General features: G+C 38.6%; 1 protein-coding gene across 1 annotated transcript; it reads right to left on the bottom strand.

Annotated features, from left to right (window-relative positions):
- Window positions 1-6,660: 6,660 nt before the first annotated feature.
- On the bottom strand, window positions 6,661-21,875 carry LOC136879252 (soma ferritin). Its single transcript, XM_067153065.2, has 3 exons — window positions 21,569-21,875; window positions 11,295-11,519; window positions 6,661-8,041 (listed from the first exon to the last, which is right to left on the bottom strand). The coding sequence occupies exons 1-3, from the start codon at window positions 21,677-21,679 to the stop codon at window positions 7,859-7,861; spliced, it is 519 nt and encodes a 172-aa protein (XP_067009166.1). The 5' UTR covers window positions 21,680-21,875; the 3' UTR covers window positions 6,661-7,858.

Here is a 21,875-nt window from a genome sequence, read left to right on the forward strand (position 1 = left end):
CCAACCATTTATTCTTATGTACGCACCTTCTTTCCTCGTCATATTGTGTACACCTATGTAGATCAATGATTAGTTGCTGTTCTTTGAGGGTTCGGTTCCTGGTACTGCCACAAATGTAAGATTGGCAGGAGGGATGGTATGTATTTAAAAAGGTACATGCAGCCCACCTCAATACGAGGAGTGCCTGAAAAGATCTGCAACATCTTGGGCCAAGGACACAAACGTACATCATTATATCATGACAGGTATTGGACAAACACCAATGATCAACAAATAAGTTTATATTAAGATTAAATTTATGTTTCATTACAAGTAATCAATAAAAGTATAAGCTTTACACTACTGTATGCACCGTATTTATATTCCTGCTGCCTTAGTTCATACAAACTGAAAATGAAGTTGACTAGCTTCAATTTACTAAATTATATTCACATACTGTGAATTGGCAAGGAAATCTCCCGTGCTTACAAGATGGATAGCCGGTTCAGCTCTAAAGGCTTCTCCACTTCTCCTGAGAGTGGTAGGATTCAAGCTCTTCTGGGAGCAGGTTGATACTTGCTCATCAGGTACAGAGCTCACAAAAACTGTTGCATACACTACTGTAAATATGGAAAGCATACTCTCTCAGAGTAGCTTGAATTCATCGAAAGGAAAGTAGGACTTGCATGAATACATTCCTGCAAATATAACAATGTTTTAAAGAATAATGTAAAAAGTACATATGTATAGCAATGATTCAAGACCAGCTTGATAACAGTTCAGAACCTGTTTGGCTCTCCCAACTGTAACACAATGGAATTACGAACAAATTGGCATTGTTAAAGAAGCTTTTCTCGTGGACAGTCTAGATTTTCTTCTGATGACACAGAGCACAGTTCTCTGTGAAAAGAAAAGAATTTCACCTTATTTTCTTGACACGGCATAAGCCCAAAAGCCTATACAGTATCATGTCTATAAGTATGGACCGTGAAACCATCAGTGGCAAAATTGGCACTGTGTCTATGCAGAAATGATTTAATTTTCTGTATGATATTCCTTGAATATGCTACTTGTAAAAGTCTAAAAGTTATACTACTTCAACATTAAAAATGTACATTCAAGTTATTGGCAATATAACTCTTATAGGTCCATTTCTAACTTCATTTCACAAGCACAATGGGCATGGAATCATTTTCAATATAAACAGATGCAGGATAATGCAGCATTATCCTGAGCTCCCTCTCATACTAGAGTAAGAAATGTTCTTGGAATGTTTGCTCAAAAACTTCCAACACTGCATGGTTGGCAGTCCTAAAAATAGGAGATAGATGTAGTCTAAATTTTAGTGGTGTGGTTAACTTACAATTATAATCAAAATCCAACAACAATAGCCATATAAAAACCAAGTAATTCATAAATATACACCATGAAAAGAAAAATATTTGTGCACCTATCAGACTATCAAGTAGATTAATGGAAGTGTACCCAACACACCTCAGTTCAATGACAGCTATTAAGAGAAGACCCTACATGTATATCATTTGTTCAAAAGAGAGAAGCTGCTATATTCTTCTCAGAAACACTACAGTTAAAAAGAAAAAAAAAGTACTCTTCAAGAAGAAGGGAGTAATCAGGTATATCTCAAGAAATGGCAAGAATGGCACAAGAAATTTTCACAACATGCAGAAACTCTCCAAATTCTCATCCTCTAAAGTTTGAAAACATCTAAAGCCCACGTTTCCAATTTATTCAGTGGCTATTAACAGCAAATAGCATCATTTTGCTGCAAATTTATAATTTGTATATTGTTTACTTTCAAAAAGTGAGATTATCAGCAAAGGCCTCGTCTCCAACAGAGTTACTAAGAACAGAATTATACCTTTCCATACCAATAATATGACCACAAAGGTATGTCACCTACTCTGGAAAATATTTTATACTTTATTCTAGGGTAAATGTTATTCATAAAAAATATATCGGTAATACTGATCAATTTCTTGTTCACTGATTGTAGTTATGGAAATCTGTGGAAGAGAACAGGATCAATAGTTAAGTTGCCCAAAATTGAAGTTTTAGTACAGTTTGAGCAGAATTAACCACGATAAAACCTGAGAATGGAAAATGGAGAAATATGAAGGAAATGGGAGAAATCTCATTCACACTCATTAGTCATTTAGGCTAGAACACAAGAAGAAATAAGAGCAGGGTTGGTTGCTGAACAAATAGAAGACCAAATCGTGTGAAGTGAAAGAACTGAGGATTGCAGAATGAAAATTACTAAAGAAAAAAGAAAGACGTTTGTAACAAGAAAGAAAAGGGATGGAAGGTGTTTGGAAGTGAAAGGTGAGCCACTGGAGGTCAAGGTAACTAGAATAAAAGGTAGGCTACTCTGGCGGTTGAAGCTTCCATTGGCTGGAGCGTATGACGTCACGCGATATGAACGATAGCGAGTAAGGTACACAGTCGCAGTACAGCAAGCCTGTGAGTTCTCGTGCCTGTGAATCATCATCTCAATCTTTCATAAAATAGCAGTCTGGTTTAGTCCGTTTCGATAAGTAACGTCACTTCCAATAGATTTAAAAACGTTAAGATGCATTAAATTTTGTCACATGCTGAGCAGGTAGAACGTCAACTATCAAATACATGACATACAGTATAATACGATAAGAAATAAAATATTGCCATGCAGCTCAAAATAAATAATTTATTTCCTGATGAAGTAAATATTTATAGCAAATGGCATAGGAAAATACACATCATATCGACATCTTTATGTAATTATATTAATTATTAAAACGTACGTGTCAGGAGACTTAATTACTTGATGAACCAGCCCAAAGCTTAGCCTTCTTATTGGCATATTTTCTCAGTGCTAGCTCCTTACTCTTTGCATTAAAATGCCATATCCTAATAAATGTCCTGGTCATTACGTAGAGACAAATTGTCATGGAATACTGGAAATTTTGACTTAATAATAGAAATAAGAGTTTTCATTATGTTTTTGCATCTGGATACAGTCTTATCATGAAACACACCAAATGAAATTTCGAACTGGTCTATGTTTTTAACCACTCATGACTGGGATGTGTGAGGCCCCCTTTTGAAATAACCGAGATCCAGTAACAGGTCTCTTCTTGCACGACATTTTTGTCTCTTTCTTCATATTTACTGTATATCGGATCATGGATACTGTATTATTTCACAAGCTTCGAAATATATTCAGAAATATAAGTTATTAGCACATAATAGTGTTAATGTTATTGGATTTTACGTCCCACTATGTATTTGGGCACCTTCACCACCGGACTGAGACAGGATTGAACCTGCCATGTTGGGCTAAGAAGGCCAGTGCTCTACCATTTGAGTTGCTACTCAGCCTGGCTATTACCACATAACAATAAATACTGGCTATGATGATTGTCGTTATTGTCTTTATAATATGCAAAATAATAATAATGTTATTTGTGTTATGTCTCACTAACAATATTTACGGTTTTCTGTGACTGGAGGTGCCATTATTTTGTCCCACGGGAGTTCTTTTATGTGGCGACAATTTATAGCGCCACACACGTTTCATAATATGTTGACTGCATTTTAATCAGTACAGTGGTTCTACTTCACATACTGACAACACAAACACTGTTCACGTAGTGAACCACTATAAAATTATTATGTATCTGTGATCTGATATACAGTAAATACGTAGAAAGAGACAAAAATGTCGGTCGGTCATTTGCTTTCTTGGCTTACGCTGCGTGAACCATCAACAATAGACCCCAAGTGTAAGCGTACGAATTGTAGAGCATAGAAACCTCTACAAAAAAGTCCGCAATGGCACATACCTATTTCCAACCGGCTGCCCTTTAGAAGCGATTTTATGCTACAGTCCGTGGTAAAAAATATAACTCCTTAAAATTAAATAAATATTTCGATATTATCCTCGAGTTCCTCATCAAAATGAATTATTTGACCTCCCCCAGTATTTTATAAGGATTACAATAACCTTGTCAGGACATTATTTGCATGAATGGTTCAGAAGTTATGACCATTTTAGACTGTAGTGGTAATACGTGTCAGCAGGACGGGCGAATGCGGTCTCATATCACATGACGTCACGCAGAAAGCGGCCAGGGAGAGAAACAAGCGAGCGCGATGCGGGAAGAGACCCCCCTCCCCCCCTGACTGGAGGTAGTGAAGAAGTTTAAATACTTAAAAGCAAAAGCAAAGTCATCTCCGTACAGGCCTTTAAGGCACTTGGAGGAGTGGAAGGTAAATGCTTCCACCATTCGTAACCTCGGCACTGGATGGGGTAGAGTGGTTAGCTCTACACCCGGCCGTTCTTGCCCCCAGGAATTAACCTGGTACTCATTTTTTGTGTAGGCTGAGTGAACCTCGGGACCATGTGCACCTCCGGAAGTGGAAATCTTGTTTTTTAAATTTTACGACTTCTGGACGGGGATTCGAACCCATGTTCTTCCGGGCGAACTGAGCACGCCTTTACCGCCTCGGCCAGGCAGCCCCTTTGTTTAAATATTTAGGGCGTGAGATATTGGAAGACAGGAGGGGATCAGTACTGAATGTAGTTAGCAGGAGGGTTCTTTCGGAGTGTAAGAGACTGGTGTGGAATAATATGCTATTGGAATGCAAATAAACCTTTTACAAAAGCTATTTTTTACCAATCCTGATGTGGAACAGAAACTTGGGTGACCAATAAGGCCCAAGAAGCAAAATACAGGCAAACAAAATGAAGTTTGTGATAAGTACACTGGGAAAAATGAGAAGGGATCATGTAAGGAAATCAGATGTAAGAGAGAGATACAGGACCAACAGTTTCAGTTGAAGGAAAGAGCAGTCCTGTTTGAGATGGTTTGGGCCCCTACACAGAAAGGAGGAAAAGAATAGGTACCAAATATGAAATGAAAGTAAGAGGCTTAAGACCCAGAAGATGATGGGTGGAGCAGGTTAAGACAGATTTGGGAAAAAGGGAGATGTGGACGAGGTTTTTGAACAAGACTTGTGGAAGGACAGAAGCTCATTAAAGTCAATGATCCACAACCTGACTCAAACTTAACTGGAGAAGGGAAAGAAAAATGCATAAAGAAAGTCAAGGTGTGAACACCAAACTACAATACAGTATTCAAGTTGTGGCAACTTGTTATACACAATGAAGATAGAAATGGACAAAGAAATGGAAGAAATTGTGGAATCAATTAGAAAGAGACTAATCCTGTTTCACCTATGATCAGAATGAACTAAGAAAGGCCCGCATAAAAGATTCCAATCAATTTTGAAAGGAAAAAGATTGCACCCGAGTCATTCAGTGAAACTCAAGTAGATAGACTAAATGGGTGTTCAATAGAAAGGTATCCAGGAGAGGAATCATTTTAGAGGAATAGTATCAGACATAAGAGCCTCTGTGGCTCAGGCGGCAGCACGCCGGCCTCTCACCACTGGGTGCTGTGGTTCAAATCCTGGTCACTCCATGCCAGATTTGTACTGGACAAAGTGGAGGCGGGACAGGTTTTTCTCCGGGTACTCTGGTTTTCCCTGTCATATTTCATTCCAGTAACACTCTCCAAAATCATGTAATTTCATCTGTCATTCATTAATCATTGCCCCAGAGGAGTGCGACAGGCTTCGGCAGCCGGCACATTTCTTATCCTTGCCGCTAGATGGGAGCTTCATTCCATTCCTGATCCAGTCGAATGACTGGAAACAGACTGTGGATTTTCATTTTCAGTATCAGACAAAAGGTTTCCAAGAAGAAATAACATTATCTCCAAGGATTGTCTTTTCAGAAGGAAGGAAGGAAGGAAGGAAGGAAGGAAGGAAGGAAGGGACAAAAATACAGCAAACTCACGATATTTCGGTTAATGCGGTCATTTGGTCTTACCGGAAACTATGCATTTACTGTATTTACAAAACAAGCTACACAGCACATTGGAAGGCCCACTGTATTACATGTAGCTCACCAGAAACAGACAACTTGCTTACAAAATTACACTTAAAAAGGCACTGTATTTTCAGGAAATAATTGTCCAATTTTTTCTGTTTCAGTTTTTCATTCACTGGAAACGTGATACAGGTTTAATGCTCATTGGCAAAGGTTCATTTTAGAGGCTATTATTGAGATCTGTCGTTGGCGGCTAGAAAAGTACGACTAACAATACATTCCTCCTGGTGATGTTTAAGAGTATGCTTTCACATCATTTCAACACAGAGCGAGAATTCTGAAGGGAACAGTCCCACAAGAAAATATGAATCTTTTTTTTTTTAAGGGGCATTTGAAATGATATAGACAGGAAATCGACCGCAGACATATTACAAGATTAGAGTCACGGCATTCACCTGAAGATAAAATGTGAAACGGAAAATATTTCAGGGCCGACTGACTATGGAAATTTTGTCTGTAGCATTTTTCGGTGGTAAAACATGAGTCACATGCCCAATAGTGCATTCTAAACAAAAACATTTGTTCTAATAAGAGGATACAGTGCTTCAGGCTTAGTTTTTAAAAAGTCGCCACACTATGTACGAATAATCCGCACCTGGATAATCAGGAGTTTGCTGTATACGGATGTTACAGTAACGAGTTTGTGGATGCGCTGCAGTGTATGGGGAAAGTCTAAAGCTCAGCCATGCAGCTACCTTATATAGACAGTTGTATCCGGAGGGGAGAGAACCAAACCATAGCTGATTTAGAGATGTAAAGTTGTGCTTGTTGCAAAACAAGAGGGTGGATATTTTGAACACATTCTGTAAATAAAATGGTGCTACACGGGAAGGAAGTTTCACCGATTTTAAATGTTTTTCTTCATTCCATTACTCTAGGCTTTCACCTTTACAGTAGACCATCCTGTTAAACAGATAAAGCAGAGAGGTTGTTGACATATCAAGAACAGAGCAACTGTAAAATGAATGACACATAAAAAGTGATAATCTACATATTTTGCCACCTGATGCAGTCATGAGCTAGCTAGACTGCCTTTGGAATTTGAGGATATGGAAAAGTCGTTGCTTGCATAAAATGTCTATGATCCAGATGTAAGTGGAAGCTCAGCGTCCTTCGTGACAAAGTCTGAACCATCAGAGAAGATGACCTCTGCTGCAACAGAGGTCATCTTACCTGCAGAAACATGAGTCTGCAGAGAGACGTCCCCAGAATGTTGCTATGCCAGAACAGGAGCAACGGAGAGTGAAAACCATGACGGACATTATTTCTTAAAGGTTTCAACACGATACGAGGTCTTCATAACCGAGTGACTCCACCTTTACAATACTGTACAATGTTATTCCTTTTTATTTTAAAAAGGGACATGTTTAGTTTCTTCCATGTGAGACATCTTCATGCTAAAAATATAATAATAATAATAATAATAATAATAATAATAATAATTAACACATGATATTATTAATTACACTAAAAACAATGACTTATCCTTGTGTAAGGAAAATCTTATTTAAGGATAAGGAATAACATTCTACTGTATTGTAAAGGTGGAGTCACTCAATTATTAAGACCTTTTATCTTTAAGGAAAACCATTATTCTTTTCAATATCAGCGCAGTTCATTTTGTAACTGTTCAGTTCTCCAGTCTGCTGAAAAATTACCTGTACAATTTATTTGTTTCTTTTCCAGGTATAATTCTATTACCATGTTTTTTCTTTTTCAGGTAGTTTAAAAATTTATTTATTCAAAAATTCATTTTGACAGACTGAAGAATCTAACAGTTATGAATCACAAAGAAGGTGCATCAACCATTTTTCTTTCCAGGAAATATGTTCATCTCTATTAAGCATTGACTTGCCATCATCACTGGCTGATTCAGTAACAATACTATCTACGTTCACAAGTGCACTACAAAATGAATACAACATCTTATTCCAACTCCTTATCAAACATGAAAATGCCGAGGCCTTCACCGACTCGACGAATGTTTGTTAAATGATTGCCAATCTCCTTCATGGAATCTACTTGCTCTTGAAGGTATTCTGTTTCCAGGAAGTCGCATAAGTTTGCATCTTCATGTGATGTTGCAACTTTGTGAAGAATGAGAAGACTCTAAGGAAAGAGAAAAAAATTAATAAAGAGACTCCCTCTCACTTTTGGACAGAGTAAAACAAGCTTGGAGGAGTTAAAGATTTAAAACCAACATATATAAATATCTTCTACCACTTTTTCCCCACACCTGTGTGTTTGCAGGTGCAAGCTGTATCACACACATGTGGATTTGGCAGTTTTACGGCTGGATGCCCTTCGTGACACCAACCCTATGTGTATTCTGGTTTTTACTGTGGTGTGTTGTCTGAATATGACGAGGAGAATGTTGGGACAAACACAAACAACCAGTCCCCGAGCCAGAAGAATTAACCAGACGTGATTAAAATACTGAACCCAGGACCCTCTTAACCGAAGACTTCAACATTGACCATTCAGCCACGGAGTCATATTTATTTATTTATTTATTTATTTATTTGCAGACAATCTTATGATCTAGGGAACAAAGAGCAAAGAAGTACAAGAACAACATAATGCACTGAACAAGAAAATTTAAAAGTATGGTACGAAAATCAGAACAAAGAAAAGCAAGACCATGGTGATATCAAGAGGAGAAAGACGAGAGAAAGGCATTGTGAAAATTGGTGTTCTAAGCCTTAAAATCGTTGACAGTAAGTTTCAAATACCATGGAGATTAGCGAGAGGGTGCAACACGTCTGTGTAGCCCTCATTTTCTTGAACGATGTGTAACTACTCCTAACGGCGTTACACCCTACATATAATTCCTGCGAAACAATTTTCAAAACGTACACTACACTGCCTTTAATGCAGGATACCCTCATGAAAGGACAGTAGACCCATCCCAAACATCACTCAACTATGTCCCCAATATATATAAGACCATGAGCACTCTATAGAAATGTTTCCTAGCCACATACGATGGCAACTCGGTGATACTGAAAGGAGTACAATTATTGGTGCCCACCGATTCGGCCTTTCCATCCGTGATATTTCTAGCAAGTTTTTGTACCACATTCACCATGTTAAGGAGTTATAATACTCCCACCTCAACCAGGGGAGCAAAAAACATAACAGATAGGGGCTATCGATGCATTGGACATATGATGAGAAACCAGCAAGGTTTTTTAGAAACTTTGGCCATGGACTTTTGATTGAAATCTGGAATTATTGGCAGTACTTCTAGCACTCACTGGCAGATGTTTACACTTTGCTTCCATGGGCGAGTTGCAGCACATAAACCAATGATGACTGAACCGAATCCTCACCACCAATTACAGTTGTGTAGTACAAGTCACCAGTAGACCGTAAAAGAATGGAAAATCATCACACTACATGTTGAGGCAGTCCAATGGACGTGTATATATCTGGTGAATGCCACGTGATTCACCTACTGAGAACAATGTTCCCTCTGTGATATTTGAGGGGAGGAGACATTAGCATCAGGCAACAATGGACAATCCTATGCTTCCCATCTTGTAGCCACAATCTGTAAAGGGCCCTTTTAATTTTCAAGGTGACAACACACCCATTCATAAAGCGAAGGCCATAAGCAAGTAGTTTGTTGAATTGGATTATTATTATTATTAAGCGTATGGAATTTACAGAATGGACAAGTATATAATTATACAAAAGAAAAACCTGCAAAGAATACAAGGTAAGTAGGGAATAATTACACATGAATATCTAAATTGTTTATCCACTGCACTAGGGATACTGAGACATCAGCAAAGTCTTTTCGGTCTCCACCATAAGCACGCAGAGGGCATTCGTCTATTATATGATGCATGGTCTGGACTAAAGCACCACAATCACACGCTGGAGAGTCCCTGAAGCCCCACTGGTGAAGGGAGAATGCAGATCTTCCACAATTTGGATTGAATGATATCGAATGACCTACTCATAGCCCTAATCTAAACCCAACTGTGCATCTGTGGGACGAATTACAGCACTGGCCGACTGCCAGACCAGGCCACTCCTAGACAATTACAGAACTGTTTGCTAGGTTGCAGAAAGAAGAGAAGAATAACTGCAGACATATACAAAAACTTAGTAAAAATTCTTCATAGAAGGTAGAGGCTGGGCAATGTAAAACAGACTTGCATCATACCAACACCATAGCACTCCAGTTAAATCAATACCTATGGGTATAAGCAAAATTATCACAAAAATAATTTTGTGATAATTTTGCTTATAGTCGATTTCAATACGGACCAATCATGAGAGTTGTCACTTGCAACCTATGGGTGTCCCGTCATTTATGGTAATGTGGTGTACTAACACAACATAAGAGTGTTAGTTCAGGTCGAAGCATAATTACCAACTTTGTTGACCTCAATTTAGTATGTGTCCTTTGAGAGCGAAATCTCCATACAATTATAACGATACAATGATAATCCCCTCTGTAAGGATAAAATATTCTGGTCCTGGCATTGCTTCCAAATTTAATATAAAATTCCCCTCAATCAAATGATACTCTTGTTAACAATAAATCTCTCCATTACAATTAATTGCCTATTCAGACCCCAGCGATGTACTTTCCTCCCGGTACTATGATCAAAGCACAAAAATAATTAATAATAATAATGTTATTTGCTTTACGTCCCACTAACTACTTTTACGGTTTTCAGATGTGCTGAGGTGCCAGAATTTTGTCTCGCAGGAGTTCTTTTATGTGCCAGTATATCTACTGACACCGGGCTGACGTATTTGAGCAGCTTAAAAAATAATTAGAACATCTGTTACTGCCATATGAAGACTGAACTTTCCTACTGTGTAAGCATAGCAAGCAAGAGTGTTTATAGCTGTGTACTGTGGGTTTGTTGAGCAGTTGAAAACTCTGCAGCTATAGAGTTCCAAGAAGATCTAGGTAGTGGGCATGCCAGAAAGATTTAAACAGAAGTAATGAGCTGTTGAACAACTGCTTGAAACTAAAATAGTCCCTTCATTACGTTGTTTTGACAGAGTGTAATGCATTTCAAAGACTATTTAACTCTCTGTATGAAGAGTCTGAAGAGGAATGTGAAACAGACTGTCATTTCAGATTTCTTTAACGATAGTAGTGGAGTGCTGAGTACGTGTGAAAAATTAAAATTATGTAGTCAATATGAATGTACTCTGCTGGACTTTTTTTTTTTTTTTTTTTTTTTTGCATTCACCAACTGACATGAAAACCTGCTATTCTAAATCCCTCTTCACAACTCCTCCTACAAAAATTCTTTTTTTCTCTGTCCACACAGCATCGTATCAAGATTTCACTGTACATCCATGTCTACCATACAAAATTGAACCAAAATACCTGATTTACTGCTTTCTCTAATTCCAAAGCTGCCATCATAGCATCCTCTGCTGTTCCCCATTCATTACGTTCAGGAGCATGGATGCTGGACAAAACGATACGACCTCCACGTTTATTTAGGTACAACATCAGTTTCATAGCATGTTCGCGCTCTTCATTAGAAGACTTCTTGAAGTAGGCATGAAGTCCAGGAAGGGCAATATCATCTCTATCAAAGTAGTATGCCTGTCAATAAGAAAAAAATATCCACAGATTATATTTTAAAATTTGTAACACTTGACACAGCCTTTGTTGTTACATGAGTAGCAAGTGGATTACTATTAAGTTGAAAGAAGATATATGATGGTTCAACCTTTCAATACTATTAAAATAAGAAATGTAAGTTTTACATTCCTACTTAATTATACTTGGTAACGGTTTCGACCAGTTCTCTACGCAGAAAGCAAAATAAGAGGCGATAACTAGACCTTTCCTTTTAAGAAGAAACTTTACTTTGCTCCTTATTGATATTCTATAGTTCAGTTATTATGAGTTTTGACTTGACATTTGAGCACTGATTTTTGATGGAGGCTAAGTGAATTAATAAACAGTCAACCATTGGCAGCCGATAGAGTGCGTCACACTCGAGTTCCTGTTGCCAGTGTTGTTTACTGAAACCATATGCTATCAGCTTCGCGTTGTATTGTGCTCAGTTATTTTTGCAGTCTTTGTCAGATCACTCGGTCACTCTTGACAAAGCACCAACAATGATGGCTAGAAATAATTAGTTGATTGAGTGGTTGAAGGTGCACAATATTTTGCTTCGCGATGACATGAGGAAGGCAGGGATCTCGTGCATCCTGTGAAACAAAACAAGCCTTAGTACCCAGTTTATGTGGGATGAAATAGCCAGGAGACATGGGCATAACGTTGTTCGCCTTCCCCTATACTATTACCATTTTAACATCATAGAACTGATCTGGGCCCATGTGAAGGAATATGTTGCTGCGAATAACAGACTCTTCACAGTTTCGGAAGTTGAAAGACTTCTTTGGGAAGCCGTAGGCTGTATAAATGCAAGCTGTGAGACACAATCAGAGATAAGTGAAGCTTGGGAGAGGGAAAGTATCACAGAGATTATGTTGAAGACATTACTATCTCGTTACGGTCAAGTGAGAGAGAAACCTCAACAGACGATGACAATGCCGATAGTGACTCGGAAATGATTGGTGTATTCCCTTTGTAGGATTCTTCCTTCCTTAGAAATTGAAACGATTAGTAATGTGAGCTCTTCTAGATGCTAAGTATAAATTTCATTCCATTTTCTCACGTTTTATCTGCTTGAGCAATGATCTATTTTAATCTTCTAAACTAGCCTTATCCTAATATGTTATGTGTTATCGTTAATCTTACGCGAGTTACAGATGTTGCTAAAAATTATTTTTTTCAGGACTTATATTCGAGTTTATACATTTCTGTTCATGCTGTGTCTCTTGAATCACCTGTTTGTACTCGTAACAATTTGGCACAAATGTCTGACTTACGGTTAGATGTCAAGTTGAAACTCGTAGAAACGGAACTAATATATATATGTGTGTGTGATACATGGACTCCAAGAACACCAGTGTGGAATCACTTGGGACCAAATATGGCAATATCACACGAGTTAAACATTTCAAGTACTTAGGTGAAATTATCGGAAGCACTGGTAATGACAGGATAGCCAACAAAACCCGTGCCGAAAAATTACGTAAAGCCTACACAGTCACCTGGAATATCTACAATAAGAAATCCCTTTCCATCCAAGCCAAGCTGCGTCACTACCATACAGTAGTTCTTCCTGAAGCACTCTACGCGATTGAAACATCAACACTGACCATCAATATCAATGGCATCGAGAAAATGGAACGACAAATACTTAGGAAAATATTTGGACCAAAGTTCCAAGATGGAATATGGATGCGAAAAAGCTCGGAAGAACTCTACTCGCTGACCGAAAGATTCACTTCAATCGCCCGGAAAAGACGTATGCAATTCTACGGACATCTAGCACGAATGGACGACTCGCGACTGACCAAGAAAATCTTCCTCATTATCAGCGGAACCCGACAAAATAAAGTACGGTGGCTTGCTGACATGTCGGCGTTGACTCACTGACAACTACACAGGCTACATTTAGACACAAAATTAACTTGCACAGCTTTGCAGCCAGACAATGTACAAGAAACTTGAAACTCCAGGAAGCATGGACTCAAGAAAGACGACAGACTCACAGTGCGAGGATGAAGAAGGTTTGGGTGGATAAGAGAAACAAGAAGAAGAATGCTAACTAATGGTTCTACGTGCTCCTTAGAAGGCCTAACGCATATATATATATATATGTGTGTGTGTGTGTGTGTGTGTGTGTATTTATATAAATACTAGGGTTTACCCGCATCTTCGGACAAGTCGTCATCTTTCCAGTTTGATACAACAATGCCAGTATGCTTCAGCACTCCATGCTAACAGTATACTCTGTGCTGGATATGCAAACACCCTCTGATGCATGCTCAACATGCTCCTTTAAAAAAAAGTGCAATTTTCTGGTAAATCATTAAGAGTTACAAAGAAAATGTACGAGTATAAGAATATACATTCTAAATCCTGTAAGTATACTCGTTTTGTTCGTAAGACCCGTTAGTTTTCTTTCCAGTGGATAAAGTAAGTGTCAAAACAACCTTTCTCCTCCACTGGAAAATTGCCAGAATTACGAGCAAAATGCATACACTTTTTCCTAGGAAACTGAATTCTAAGTACATGGAGTAGGCTTCATTTTTAATAGGACAGTCTTCAGTTTATTCAATTTCAAGGGGCCTAGGCATGTATTTGACTTGCTTCACATTTTCATTCGAAGCACGAGTGCCTTATAAAGACAGTGTAACAGAAAATAGCTTAATGTGAACAGCTTGTGAAATTTGTGCTTGATCAGTCGAAAGAAAGAGACAGCCAACATTCAAATTTGTATATTAGGAAGGAAGTGGTCAAAATTGGGGGTTCTATAGTGCCAAAAAGTACTTAAACTGGCATAAAGATCTTATTCATCTTCAATTCCCATTTCCAGTTGTAATGACCTCTGCTTCCCTCATCAAATTTCAATGTGTCAAATCAAAGGACTTCCTTCAGGTTGCCACAGTACTATTCTCCAGTATGCCTGCACATATACTAATAATAATATTATTGGCTTTATGTCTCAGAAACTACTTTTACAGTATTCGGAGACGCGAAGGTGCTGAATTTAGTCCCGCAGAGTTTTTTTACGTGCCAGCAAATCTACAGACATGAGGCTGACGTACGTGAGCACCTTCAAACACCACCGGACTGAGCCAGGATTGAACCTGCCAAGTTGGGCTCAGAAGGTCAGCGTCTCAACCATCTGAGCCACTCAGTCCGGCTGCACACAGACCGCTTCCTGTTCTCTTGCCTGACTCAAACCACTACATTACCTAGAGACGACAGTATCATTGAAATTGCGGTTCCAGGGCGCCCATAATGGGGTATAAACAGCCCTTGCTGTGACTTACAAATCCAGTCTGTGATGTTACACTGATGGTGGTTGAAAGGTGGCACTCTCACTCAATACCCCAGTTTTGTGGGAACTTTGATCTTTGGAGTTTCTGTATACTATTTCTTTCTAAATTGTTTATTTATTTGGTATATGATGAATCATGACAATCTATAAACTATTTACACAATCAGTGAAAGATAAGTACAAAGTAAATACAAATTATCATATCTATACAGTCAAAGCAATTTATAGTGTTTGAAAGAACAAGAAGAAAACACAATATATTTACATCACATCAACTCTGACAGTTCATATATACACATTGAGTGCGAGCGATGTATATCTCACTAAATGTGAATGTCCAAATCCGCCACCCACTTCACTGCTTCGGGTGTTGCTGAATTGAGGTCTTCCATGGTGCCAGTGAAAGCACGGAGTGGACATTCCTGCACTACATGTTTCATTGTTTGGCGAACATCCCTAGTGTCACAGTATGGAGAAACTGACCAGCCCCAGGTGTGTAAAGTGGATGCTGTTCTACGTACTCCACATCTCATGCGATTTACTCTACTCCAGGTGCAGTGTGCAAATTTTGAGGATGAATTATTAATATCCACTACTGCCCGAGGTGGGGATAAAGACTACTCTGTTGACCATTTAGAGGTAGAGTTGAAGTCGCTGGATGTTATCTTCACAGCAGTCTTCCAAGCAGGCAGGCGAGACTTAAGGCGTGTGCATTTCTGTCTTATATCCTCATGAACAGGTAGATGTTCATTCTTCTAAATTGTGATTCAATGGAAAACAAGAGTAAATAAGAACTTCCTTTTTTGTAATAAACTTTGGTCTTAAGTTGTACCTAGCATCTCTCCTATAAACCTGGACTGTGATTTCAAATTTACGAGTGCCGGACACTGAGTTTTATTAGTGCTTTATTTTATTATCGCCAGCAAAGGACTTGGATATGAGACTAAGAACGTTATTTTTCCTACAACAGCTTTGGTGAAATTTCAAGTTAATGTAAAGCAAATTATCTACTGGCCTAAAAATCCCTTCTCAACTGTAAACTACTGTAGTGAACCTTACGTGGATTGTCTTTTGGCTCTCAATTTTTTTTCCTTAGATACTTTATTATCACCAAGGGTAATATCCCTGTTTATTCAGCAAGATACATTCGTTATCGATGATTAAACTGTAGATATTTATTCTAATCAATGGATTTTGACAGACCACGTTTCTCATTAGGGTGCCTGTGGAATATTTTTTCTTGTTGCAATTATAGGATTTAGTTCTGGTTTAACTATTATCCCTATCACAAAAGTGGTCTAGGTAGAATTTCTTTCATATTGTCGTCAAGGTTTTTCCCTACCTATCTTAGATAATATTGTAAAACATTTACTGGACATCTTGTATAAATTTTTGTTTCTTATCTCTTTGGGCAATTCCTCCAAGTTTTTCTTTACATGATCCTCAATACATACTTCTGTAACAATTATATGGAAATTTTACCCGAATTTATGAATTATTAATACATATAATATTCAGTTGTTTGGAATCTCAATTCATTTTTCTTACTAGCCCAACATTCTGTCTTAATCCTAACACCGCATGTATAGTCCTTGGATCACTCTCAATGCCCAGTATGCTGTTATGCAGAGTTAATGTCTGCACATTTTAGCATCAAGTTGGTCAACTGGAATTAGTTTGGTAACTTGCTACTATAATTCAATTGGTGGCCCATAATTTGTTTCTGCGTATTTGTTTTCTTTACAATAACTAGCTACCTGGCCCGGCCGGTTTCACACGGGAGCAGTTATGAATTTAAGGTGGAAGGTTACTTTTTTTTTTTTTTTTTTTTGCTAGGGGTTTTACGTCGCACCAACACAGATAGGTCTTATGGCGACGATGGGATAGGAAAGACCTAGGAGTTGGAAGGAAGCGGCCGTGGCCTTAATTAAGCTACAGCCCCAGCATTTGCCTGGTGTGAAAAGGTTACTGTCCTTGAGAACAACAATCTTCACTGAGAACAACTCCAGCCATGCTAAGTGTCTCACCCTGTGCTTTGTTTATTATCATGCCAAAGAGTAGACTCTTACTGGGAATTGCACTCATTTGAAATTAAAAAGCAACTTTGAAGGAATCCTAGGGATTGTCGGCATCAACCCTTTCACTCCGGCATAGTGAGTATGGTGGCGACTTTCTGGACACGAGCTGTGAGTGGTTCACTGAGCCTGCTGTACGGTATACTTGTATCGCCCTGCTCTCCAATCTGCAGTCTACTTGTGATGCAGAGAGGACAGGCAGAGTTTGAAAGTATCTTATTTTTAATGCATATTCGGTGAAATGCTTACAACTACATTTTTAGCACTTTTCATCCTCCTCGCACAGAAGAGTTACGATACTCTTGTTAAAAGCAGCTGAAAGAAACTTATCATGCTAGCATTGTCCACTAAACTTTTCAATCTGAAATTAGCTGCGTCAAACTTATGTTTCTTCAGATTTGGTTTCTATTTTTCCCAATTCAGTTTTCTGCTCGTTGGTTCAGGAAACTGATCTTCATCCTCTCTATCTTTATCGTCAGTCGAATCAACCAAATAGGCCAACCATTAAGACGACTGAAGCAGCAAATGGAGTAGTAAATGTGCCTGAAGTAGGTGTGATTTAAGTTATTCAGTCACCAGAATCAGACATTTCACTATCAACGTCATCTCCTTCAAAGTCACTACCCAATATGAGAGCAAGAGCTTCCTCCTCAGTATATCTTTCCTCTGTCATCAGGCCTTTCACAGTTTCAAAGCTACTGAGAGCTAAGTCAAGAAAATAAACACGTCAGCACAGGGGATCAACTAGGCGTGAAGTGAGTAACAGACTGGAAACACTGTTTTTGTCTTCGAACTGGTTACTCTTATCATCTGGTGATCATAGCCATAACTATAGACTCCCAGGACAGCCACGAGAGACCTCCAAGGCCGAATTTCCACAACAGTCTATCGCAGTGAACCGGAAAACAGCCGAAAGACACGTGACCAGCTACGAGACACGGCTCCAGCACGACTGTCACAGCAGTCCACCGGGTGCATGGCTCAGCTCCCTCCCGATGGCTACAACAGTCAACCAGAATGAAAGGGTTAAAACCATTTCACCTTAGCTACAGCCAGTTAAATTACTAGCTACAATCAAACAGTTTTTCAAACTTTTCACAACCAATCACATCGTATTGCATAACTCTGGCAGATATACATCACGTAACATTATAGGCAACCCCACTTTTAAAATCAGCTGGTGTGGTGGCAAGCCAGAAGGATGTAATGTATTTTACAATGAACAGCTTCTTCATTATAGACTGCTGTGTATACTGATCAATCCATTTGAACCTAGGCAGTGAATTTGGAGAAAGACAAGTCTTTGTGAAATCATTCTCTGTTCTGTGACATTCGGGAATCCCTTTGTTGGCCATGTTAAGTGAAAAACACACTTTTTCAAATTCAATGTACTACGACCTATATTTGCTTTTAGTCTATGCATGATGGAAAGATATTTTATAGATAATGAAAAAAATCACTGGATAGCCCACCTGGTGGTCATGATTGTTAAGGTGTTGAAGTCTAAAAGTCTGACACCATGGTTAGCCGGTTCGAGTCCCGCTGGTCAAAAAAATTTTCACCAACAGAATGTTGGCCGGCAGGGTAGGGGAGGTGGTAGTATACAATTTCTAATCACTAGATTGCATGGCAAAAGCCTGGATTAAATTCCAAACCACTCCGCAGTGCTTATAAGGAGTGAGGGCCTATGACACTCTTGATGGTGATTCGTCTGTCGGATGGAAACGTTAAGCCTTGAGCAGATCCCTTGGTGCTATTCGACAGGAGAAGGCTATGTGCCGGCACTGGGTTTCACTCCCTTCCTACTATCATATATCACGTCATTCATTACATCTCATTAACTCCTCTGACGAGATTGACGTCAGGAAGGACATCCGGTCATAAAAGCCCGCCACGACAGATTTAGCTCACCTCATACCCAACCTCCTAGAGAAACAGGACAAGTGTTAGACAGACAGACAGACAAACAGACACAATGAAAAATCACTGGAAAACTATATCTCCAAAAGTGTAGACGAAAATAGCATTCTGTACATCACAATTTAATCCACATTAGTTACTTGAAGGGGCTAAACAATTTATTTCGATACAGATTAACTAATTAATTTCACAAGTTCTTTTTCTGCAAACTGTAACAAAAACAGTAATAATGGGTTATGTGTTAACGATATATATGCTTGAAATACATATGCACGTATAACTACCGTCAATTCGGACCATTATGAAGTTTATGTCGTATGATATATATGCTTTTGGAGACTTTTTTGTGGAACGTCTAATGCCAAACAGTTCTTACCCTCAAACTATAGATATATGTTAAACAGTATAGCCAGCATAAGCTTAAAAAGGCATATGGACGACCATTCTTTCTTTGACTTTCTTCATTTAAATCGTTACTGTAACAAAAACTCATAGTGGGCTATGTGTTAAATATAGATATATGCTGTTGTGGACCTTTTTGTTGAACTTTTTATGCTGAACAATTCTTACCCTCGTAGTATAGATGCATCTTTACCGGTTTAGCCAGTGTAAGCTAAAAAAGGCGCATGAACGGCCGTTTTTTCTTCAATTTGCTTCACTGAAATTGCAACTGCTCATCTTCCTTTGGTCATAAATGAATGTTTCTGTTGATAAATCTTTTTCAAGAAATGCTTAATAGAATGGTGAAAATCGTACCAAAATCCATCCAATGGTTCTCGAGATTAGCCATCATATGCAGGATGGAAGACTATTATATACTAAGTATTCTTACACATAATATTACTTTGATTGGTACCAATTGTCAATCTGCCAAATACCAAAGCGTTCAGGTGTCTCCACCCAAGTCACAAATTGTTACACCTCAACGTTAACTCTTAAAAGTTACGAACACGATAGCAACATTATTACACAGTTCTTTCCTGGATAAGGTCATGAATCCAGGATCTCCATCATTGTCTGTTTCTTCCATTCTTTTCCTGGTTTCAATATTTCTATCTTTCGTCTCTCCTCCACCTCTCTCAAGACCTTCCTTCTAGTTTCTCTCTAAATACTTTCTTTGGAAAGTATGAATGGGAATGTACAGGCAAGCGTTGCAACAAAATAACATCTTTGAACCATTTCCAATCACACATATTGTTTGAAGCAGAGATTTGTACTTGTCCAATCACTCTTTACCTGGCTACCATCCTTTGCAAAATATCATCTATGAACAACCCAGGCATAGAGACCAATTATCACCTTAATGGAAGCCTCAAACTTGGCTCACAGCAATTAACCAATCTTACCAAGGTAACAAATGCAGTTTGTTCATGTCGCTGCATCACACCTAATGAGCCGAAAGGGGCTCTGAAACTGCCTTCTATCACACAAGTGGGCATGTGGGTGACAGCCTCATAACTGCAAGTGAATGAACAAATAGTTATTAAATATTTTCTTAATTTTGGCATCAGTAACGTCCTTGAGAGAAGTGAGGATCATTTTTGTAGCATATGGATGGAGGAATTCCCCATTGAAAGAGGTGTTAAGCAAGGCAATCTTACATCATCCACGCTATTCCCATCATGAAGGAAAAGAAACAGAGGTCTATGGCAACGATGACATGAGCGGGGGAGAAGATTCGAATGGCGATGTCACATGGATTTTGCACATTTCTAAAAGGTCGGTGCTCTGTTCAAAAGCTATTTTGTTAGCATTTTCATTTTTAAATTTCATTCTCTTACTTTCAAATATATTTTTTCCTTAAAAGTGTAAAATTTTAGGGCATCTTACACAGCAGAAAATACATCAAATGCAAAAGAAATGTAAAATAAGACCTACTTCAAGGAGATGCTTGTCTTGAAACAGGTCAAGAAAGATAAACAATAAGAGAATTCTAGGGGAAGTGGAGGCCAAGGACCTAAACCAAAAACCTACACAAAAGAACGTGGTTTTGGGCAGGCCAGAACAGACCAGAACCTAACAGAAGAATGGAGAAGACAAGGCTGTGTTGGTAGGACCAAGTCATAGAAGGCATGGAAACTAAGAGGATGGTTGGAAGATACGCCATGGAAATATGAACAGATCGAAGCTTATACGCTGAACAGCAGGAAGTGGAAATTGTGCTAGATGGACAAACTGCAGAGAAACATACTACCTCTTACTTCCGTATTTCACTCTGAATACTGCCTGTAAATGTAAAAAAGGTGAAAGCCAACTACTCAGAATCCATTGGAAATATCAAAAGCACTTTTCATTAATCTATCACAAACGCATTCAAGTATGGTAAAAGTAAGTTTTCAGACTTCTTTACACGAATTTGTTATACATACCCCTCTTCATTTACAGGGTGCTAAAATAGTAAAGACATTGTAATTTCTCGAGCATTACAGTACCGTAACTAATGCCGAAATCTGAAATTTCTGGAGGATTAGGAGGTATGGCCTTCTCGGCCACTGACAAATCAGACATCTACGGCAAGGGAAATAGGACCATTCTTTTAACACTGAATACTTGGAACTGTAATCTAATGGACAAATGTTGTCTATACCTTACTTATTCTAATAAAATACGTCAAATTCGTGCAATAAAATGTCTGCGAGCTTGCTGGTAATCGGAAAGATCAATGCTATATTGCAAATATTCATCTTTGAAATATTACGTCATAAGAAAATGAAGGGACAAAAACTACTGACCATTGACAAATATACGTAACTGGCATACAACTCCATATTTATTTGCTTGTTAATGCCGTCTTCGCATTCCTTGTGGAAATTTTGTCGAACTTGACTCTCTCGCTCAGTCATTTTAAGGAATTAAGTAGAATTGCAGCAAACGAAGACACTTCTCGAGGGTGATTAAGGCCTATAAACCAAAGAGCTATAAACCGAACAGACACTGCGGCGACACGAACGTTCGATGACAAGTGTCAAGCGCAAGAGCAAGCAAAGAGGGATGATCACTGATCAGCCCCTCAACATATGTCGTCACCCTTAGCGGCTT

Source organism: Anabrus simplex, chromosome 8 (genome assembly GCF_040414725.1).
Source record: "Anabrus simplex isolate iqAnaSimp1 chromosome 8, ASM4041472v1, whole genome shotgun sequence".
NCBI classification, from domain to species: domain Eukaryota; kingdom Metazoa; phylum Arthropoda; class Insecta; order Orthoptera; family Tettigoniidae; genus Anabrus; species Anabrus simplex.